This window comes from Montipora foliosa, chromosome 9 (genome assembly GCF_036669935.1).
Source record: "Montipora foliosa isolate CH-2021 chromosome 9, ASM3666993v2, whole genome shotgun sequence".
Lineage (NCBI taxonomy): Eukaryota > Metazoa > Cnidaria > Anthozoa > Scleractinia > Acroporidae > Montipora > Montipora foliosa.
The window spans coordinates 5,322,126-5,330,511 of record NC_090877.1 but is presented as its reverse complement, the minus strand read 5'-3'; the positions used below and the strand labels follow the sequence as shown (position 1 = coordinate 5,330,511).

General features: G+C 40.4%; 1 protein-coding gene across 3 annotated transcripts in view; it reads right to left on the bottom strand.

Annotated features, from left to right (window-relative positions):
• Positions 1–1,187: 1,187 nt before the first annotated feature.
• Positions 1,188–8,386, bottom strand: part of LOC137970018 (alkyldihydroxyacetonephosphate synthase, peroxisomal-like) — a 19,885-nt gene continuing 12,686 nt past the window's right edge. For all 3 annotated transcript variants that reach the window (XM_068816464.1, XM_068816466.1, XM_068816465.1), the window contains exons 2-3: positions 6,454–7,213; positions 1,188–5,948 (exon numbers count right to left, since the gene is read on the bottom strand). In XM_068816464.1, the coding sequence (XP_068672565.1) occupies positions 4,842–5,948; positions 6,454–7,179 (1,833 nt within the window). In that variant the 5' untranslated portion in view covers positions 7,180–7,213 and the 3' untranslated portion in view covers positions 1,188–4,841. The remainder of the gene's footprint in view (positions 5,949–6,453; positions 7,214–8,386) is intronic.

Sequence of the window (8,386 nt, the reverse complement as noted above, 5' to 3'; positions counted from 1 at the left end):
GTCCCGAAAACTTTTCGAGCCCGAAAAGTCATTTGTGAAACTGCCAACCGCTTGTTTTGGAAAGCCTGAAGTTTGACGAATTAAATCCACTCCATTCTTGAGATACAAAGGGAATTGTGACACCCGAAAATGGCCCGTAAAGTTTCGGGACTTTCGAGAAACGGTACCCTGGAACGAAGTTTGTCGCCGAAGGCACTTGAATTCAGATGCAACAAGGATCTCTTTTATTGACGGGGAGCTAGAGGATATACCATATTAACTGAATATGACAAACCACAGCACCTAAAGCCACAGAATCCAGACTTTATGGGACTCTAACATTTATGTAAAACTGTGCGCAATCGCCGGTCACGTGTTCGAGTCCAGTTTAAGCCTTTCTTTTTTCCTTTTTTTTTCAACAGCGGCGGAAATTGTGTCATTAAAGGCGATGATCTTTCGCTAAGAAAAGAGTTTTACCATATGACTTTCATCTATTCCCTTCATCATACTTTGTCTTTTCTTATCCAAAGACCTTGAGAGTTAATCCGGCCGGAGATGAGCGTACGACTAGCCTCTCGGACATGAGTCCGATGACCAAATAACGTGAACTATAATTGGCTGGAATTGTGTATAGTGCAGTGTCTCGAAAGTACGAGCGTTTTAGTGTGGTCTAACGATAAAGGTATACGGCAAATCAACCGTGCGACAGTGTACGCGTCTATTACACCGCGGAACGGTGAGGAGGTTCTCTGGGGCCCAAAGGAGGTTACGTAATTCGGACATGTATCCGACTACCATGCGGTCGAGGGGAGGGGAAGGATGGAAGGGGAAGGAGGGGGAGGGGGTCGCGGGTTGCGATAACTGACAAGAAAATAGGAATACCATTGTAATTTAATCTGCAGATGGTAAAGACTTTCAAGTCTTCCTGCATAAGGATGCAGTGTTCCAACTCTTTGGATCGTTGTGTTGATCGCATGAGGAGCACAATAACATCATTCGCCAAGAGTAGGAAACTTTGTTCCTAGTGTGCCGTAAATCAAAGTGGTTGCTGAGAGCTGCAATATGAACATGTAGATGTAAATGAAAATGGCGAGGCCGTTTATAAGTGGGCTTCTAGAGGGACTCTACTATCACTGCTTCAACGAGCAAAAAATACGCAACCTCTCAACTTTAAACAAAGAAGGATTTAAACTCAAAGTTTTGTTTTAAGAACTTTAATTGAACGTGAGTTGATAAGTCGTTATGCTTTCCAAAATTGTTATTAACTCGTATTTTTATACCCAACCCAAAATTATACTGCGTTAAACTCTTGATAAACATGTCTCTGTCTAGTTCCCGTTCTCCTTGTGATTGGCTTCCACACTGTTTCATTTAATTTTTAATAATAATGATAATGTATATTTTAGAGCACCAGTATCTTAAGAGTTCAAAGGTGTTCCACAAATAGAATCTAGTGATTAAAAACAAATAGATGTTACAAATGCTAACAATACAGATGATGTATCATCATAAAAAGGCCTTCCTGAAAGCTAGGGGAATCTCCACGGTTAATTTTTCAAGACGGAAACCGAGGAGCTGTTTCTTATGTCCAGTGGGAGAGCATTCCATAGTGTTGAGGCTGCCACGGACGAAGATACAACGCCGTAGGTTTTCAAATTGAAAACTGTAATAGAAAGATCTTTTTGATGAAGAACTTCAACGTGAATATTTTTAAGCTATTTCCAAGCCTTCACGACAACCACCATTTCGCTCATGCGTAAATGACATAAAGCGAGACTTCAACTGAAAAAATCTCAGCTCAGACCGCTGATGAAATTGTATCAAGAAGATAAAGGGTGATTAAATTTATCTGAAGAAGAGCGAAAATGCTTTGAGTCTCCAGTGCAACAAAGCAAATAAATAATTTGAAAAAGTGGATTAGCCAGACATTGAAGGAGATCGGTGTCTGACACTTGCAAACTGCAGACTAACCCTAAATCACAGTTAACCGTACTAAAATAGGTGTTTAGACTTAAATACTGCTTATCAGCGTTATTTGCCTGCAGTCTGCGGTCTGCAGTTATCATACACCTGAAGGGGAAGAAGAAAAAGAAGGAGTTCAAACTTCAGGATTATGTGGCGCTGAAAATTAATAGAATGGACAGGAAACGCCCCTTGAAGGGGACTGTGCCAAATAATCAGAAGTTTGGATTTATCACTAGAAACAGACTCAACAAAATTTAGAAAAAAAAATTTATTTGATCATTAAAAAGAAATAAACACTTACAGGGGCCTACAAAATGGCTTCTGATCAATAGATTATGAAATCCTTTTCCCTGACGTTTCAAGGTTTTGTTTTCACTTGTTTTGATTATTATGAATTTGCAATAATCAAAAGATAGAACAAATAACTAAGCAAATTAAAAAGCATCAATACATCATGTATGTCTCAGTTCTTTTATTCCTTTGAAGATACTTCAATATTGCTTCAACCTTCAATGCTAACCATTAAAATCAGTGCCTAGACTTAACAACGATTGGGGTTTTATAAAATACTCATGAAAAATTAAGCTACATTAAGTCCACCACTCACCTCTACAACCAATTTACTTGCAAATATACAGACACTTTCGTTTATCTGTTTTTCTTGCAAGTCTAAACTTTAACCTAGGTTGATTTAAAATATACCTAGATAAGATTTAAATTCACCTGATTTAAAATTTTACCTGTAACATTTTCTAACATATCTGATAAGGTCTGATTAATTTTAATGAGGAGTGGACTACAATAGCCGAATATACGGCTTATAAAGTTTAAGTGATAGATTGACTATCAATAAAATTCCTGATTCTGAGGAGGAAGGCTATCTTTGCGTGGACTTAACTGAGAACCAGTTTCATATGTGAAGAAATAGTAAGCTTGTTATCAATCGTCACTCCCAGCTCATAGTTAAAAGTCGATTTGCCAAGAATCATAATAGCTTGCGACTTAGTAGCATTGACGGTAAGGTATCAAGCCATTGTGATAGTCGCAATTGGTCACTATTGATGTAGAATTCCAAGGTCGTAAGTGAGTTACTGACAGCATAACCGGTTGTGTTATCTGCATACATTCTCAATGCCACAATCTTAGTTATGCGAGGGGTGACTGGAAAATCCGAATAGCGAATAGCGAATAGTCGCGAATACCGAACAGCGAATAGTCACGAATAGTACGAATAGTGCGAATAGTGGCGAATAGTGGCGAATAGTGACGAATAGTGACGAATAGTGACGAATAGTAACAAATAGTGGCAAATAAGGGTGTAGGGGGGAGATTGTGACGAAATGACGAAAATTTGGTACCCAGTACTTCCTGGTCAACCGCGCAGCAACGTTGGATGGACTTTCCCGCTAAAAAGCAGAGATGTGTCGGCGAAGGACAGCTTGAGCCCTGAGAAGAAAAGGTAATAAATGCACTGAAATCCTGTTGCTTATTTGGATAATTAATTAACGCAATGGTTATCAGAGTAGCTCGTTTGTCTCTTTAATCACAACCACTTGCCTCACATTTTGATTTTATTCCTTTTTACAGAACGTGTCTCGCCGGATCGGACAGCACAGATGAGGATGATGAAATGTGAGTATCTAAAATTTATGTTCAGGCGCCACTGTGCGAGGAGATGATCATGAGCTTGATGTATTAATGAAAGTGATTTATATTTTTGCATTTTGACGTTTGTTCTTCTTAAGAGAGTTTGTAAAAGCATGCACGAAATTCTCGTTCGACGATAGGTGAGCATATTATTTGCTTTGATTACGAGATTGTTCAGCATAAGGCGGTGACTATTGAAGACTATTCGTCACTATTCGCGACTATTCGTCACTAATCGCCACTATTCGCCACTATTCGCATTGTTCGTACTATTCGCTATTCGCGACTATTCGATGTTCGCTATTCGCGACTATTCGCTATTCGCTATTCGGGTTTTCCAGACACCCGTTATGCGAGTTATACCACTAATATATAAAGGGGTTGTGAGACAGGGCCTACGGTTTATAGTCCTTATGAAGATGAAAGGTTTGCTTAAAGAGGCTTCGAACTTGAAACCTCATGGTAATATGCGGTCTATCGTTTTGTTTCTATCTGAAATGATTATTTTGACATTCTTCATTACAAACTCACTTTTAGTAAAACATGTCTAGATATGATTCATTTCCCCGTGAGTATTAAATGGCAATAACTATATTTCCCTTCAGTTATTGACATTAAAAAGGTTTGAATATTAAGTACAGAATATATGAAATCATGTTTACCCTCCAGATCCCACAGTTGTTGTTTCAATTAAATTTCTGAAAAAATTCCTTGAAAGCCCAAGGCTTGAGCTGCAGTGCAGACCCGCAGTACACGACAGGCAAGATTTGGCTTCCCTCTTAATATCCTACGAATATGATGTGGTCTGTCGCTTCAATGTTAATGTAGTTCGGTCATAATCAAATTTCACACTGATCAATCAGAATTATTCACGAATTAACGATTTATAAAATGAACAGAAAACCTGGTGTTTTTTTGTCAAAAACCCTTGCTTGTAGATCAATTAGAAAACCGACGAGAAAAAAAAGGAACACTTTTAAAGGATCGAATTTTTCTCTTTGAAAATTGAGCTGTTTTCATTTGTAAAGCAAAAAACAATTACTTCACCTAATTGTTGTTTTCAGTCACGTGATCAGAGGCCCTGAACCGAAACGAAGGAACAGAGCTCAACTCCCAGGGGATTAGCTTGGAAAACCAAACTGGCTTCCATGATAGTATCTAAAAACCAAGAATACACCTAGATGCACTCACTTTGCTTTTACTTCGGGTTGATTGAGAATGTGATGCGAGATTTTTCATGAAGCATAGCATTACAGTAAGTTTCCATTTCCAAATATATTCTGGGGATCGATGGAGTTCTTGATACTTCGTAGCATTTCAATCCCAACATCCGACACTGTCTGCGCTAGCCATTTCTTCCTTACTTTGCCAACTCCGTGATGGTGAGACAAACTGCCGCCATGAGCCAGCACTTCATCGCGCGCGGCACTCTCCATTTCATCATATGTCTCTCCTGGATTGGTGAGACCATAAGAACAGATTCCAAGGTAAAAATACACGCATGCGCCAACATCGTAGGTCTGCGTCACGCGACATAAGATCATGGGAGGACGCTTAATTCCAACCTCTGCGCATTTTCGTTTCAGTGTTTCCTTGACGTCGCGGCACAAATCAGTGACTCGATCCCAGGGTACAGAAGTTTCGAACGACTCGGACAAGTAACCGAATTCACAGGCAAGGTCCCTGATATAGGCGATCACAAAAGTAAATGTGTACCCCCGCTGACCGTTTTCTTCACCGCCCAGGATACCGCCGAAACGATAGGCAATTTCGTAGATTCTTCTTTGTTGGTTTGCTACCTCTAACTTGTTACCTTCAAATAACAGAGTAGCAGCACACAATTGATTAGGATCAAAGCCTTTAAACTTCGTGACGTACAACCTCTTCAGCCCGTCAAGGAATGTTTTCAAGTAAGAGCCACCCTTTGGCTTCAGAGCTTGTCCAAATAAAAACTGTTCATTGTCCATCAAGCGAATGGATGCAGGAGCAATGCGTTGCTTGGCAATCTCCCTGAGACACGCCACCCCACTCTCAAACGTTGGGAACATGATGGAACCATATACCTTGCATTCGGGAAGCGGACGAATTCGCAAGCTCACTTCTGTGACAACTCCCAGCATCCCTTCAGAGCCTAGAATTATTTCATGAATATCTGGGCCTGTAGACATTCGGGGAACTTGACAGCTTTTTTCCAGAGTTCCCTGTGGCGTCACCATTTTGACGCGAACAAGAAGATCTTCAATATTACCGTAGATATTCTTTTTCATCCCAGACGAGCGAGTAGCCACCCAACCTCCAACAGAACTAAATTCCAAAGAATCGGGCTCATGTCCTACACACAGACCTTTGGCATTCAGCTGGACATTTACAGAAAAAATCACAAGTCAATAGCACTTCAATGGGGAGTAACGGGTTTTTGACACACATCCCATGAGTCTCATCCCTTCCCCCTTTGGCTTTGTACAAGTAATACCCCGAAAACCAGTCCAATTCAAAAGATTAGGTTTCTGTCTATTTCAGTTCAAAACGAAAAGTTCATTAATAATATAATAATGCAACTGGACAAAAGGTTGCTAGTATTTGCCAAATTTCACCTACTCATGGTCCTCTCATTTAATGCAATGCAACCAACTACTGGTCGAAATGGAAGTCTATTCATAGATACCTTTACAATGTGGCCTGGCAGAATGGACTGCATGGACTAAGTCTATGAGCCAAACGTGGGATACCGCAACATTTGGTGATGAAAGAAATTGATATTTTTGTATCAAAAAACTTTACATCATTAAAAAACTGAGAGTTGGAGGTGAATTCTTAATTGAGGTCTAAAGGCAAGAAGAAAAAGAGCCCACTGTAACTCACCTGTCGCTCCAACTCTTCACCAATAATTCCCGCTTCAGTATGAGCCACTAAATTCTCTTCGTCTATCCAAAGAATCTTCTTCATCTCTGTCATGTCCAAGGAGACAATCATTCTTTTCTCAGTCTTTGGACACTCCAGCGCATGTGTCACATTGGTTCCACCTCCAAAGGGAATAACGCACACATTGTGTTCTACAGCAAGCCGTACTATTTTCTCCACATCATTGTGACAACTTGGCCAAATGACTATATCAGGAATGCGTTGAAACATTCCATGACGAAGCAGGAATATTTCTTGACAAGTGTGACCGTGTCCATGAAAGAGTCTTGCATGTGGATCCATTGTATGCTGCATTCCAGACTCTTTCACACAAGTCAAGAATGGTTGATTTATCTGCGCACTTGGAAGGGAACTTGGATCAGGGAGGGGCTGGGAAGGAGTTCTGATGCTCATGTCAATATGGCAATGGTTGATAATATAATCTAAGAACTTTGGAAATGTGTGTCCCCCTAGAATGTAGCGCGACCCTGTGAATTGTACTTGGCCATCTGAGTCTGCCACAAACTTCGAATCTTTGTAACCCCAGCCATTCCATTTGAGAATATCTTGTCTTCCTGGATTCTTGCTTTCAGTCTCTTTCGAGGTCCCTGCACAATTCAGTGAAGAAGCACCCATTTCATTAGGCTGTGTCAAGTGGCCAGCTATGATCTCCAGTCGTCTACTCATGTTGATAACTTCCTTTGGTTGGCAAGTGATATGTCTATCAAAAATGTAGCAAATTATCATTAACGGTGATTTAACAATGTTTTCTACCTTAAGTGAACTAGGTCAAAATAACACCATAATCCTAACCTGATCCTAAGTTTCTCTAGGCTTATTTTAGGATCCAAAAAGTTTCTTTAATTCATCTGAGTGCGTATTCAACCTAGGTAAAAACGAATTCAACCTGAGAACGGCTTTTACCGGCAACATGTACATGAGCCCAGGAGTAGGAGCTTGCCTTTCCCATAGAAGTCCTGAGTTAACCTTGGCGCACGTTTCTGTTTTTAGAACGCCACGAGTTCTTCGGCTCTGCACGCACTTTTTAGAATGGCCAATCAAAATAAAGTTATTGTAAAACAAAGACAAAAATAGTGAAACAATGTTGCAAATACATTGCATAATTTACTCCTGCTAAGTTATAGTAAAATAAGTTACTAATCTCATCCGCTTTGCGTGATCTCAAGTATTGCGTTATGTGTCTCGTTTGGTTTAGGCCAATAGTAATAAATTATTGCAGGTTGCCCTCACTCCCAAACGCACCGGACCGAAGTAAGTTATGAGAAGAGGCGAGCCCGGAGGCGGAAGGAGTGGGAACCATGGCAACACGATGGCCATCTCTGCGGGAAGTTGGGGGGGGGGGGTGGGGGTCGAACACCCCACGTTCGTTCAAAACCAAAGAGAGGAATAAAGGGGATAATACAAGCCTATTTATTCCAAAATGGTAATAAATTAATCTGATCGGTGATAGTAGTGGCTTTCAACCATTTTGGATGACCTCTGAAATTTTCGACAAGGACTGTTCCTCTGATTCGTAGCATGTAAATCATGTCGCACCTTGTAATCTCATCATTTGTTCGCGATTCTGCGAGACAAATCAAGGTGTAATGGATCTAGTATACTTTTGATACGACGATTGAACAGTAATATTGGGCTGGAGTTTGTTTGACCTTGTAGTGTAGTGGGTTACCTGTGTAAAACCCTGTGGCCGTATGACCTTAGGTATAAAGGGAGAATAGAAGATTTGTTCACGAGTAACACTTTGCATCAGAGTCCTGTCTGGTGTGTAGACATTACAGACCTGTTATACTATTCGGTGTAGTGCGATAGCTGAAGAGAAATCGGGCCAGACTGCTTAATATGTAAGAGACTTAACTGATTAGAGTGTAATGTG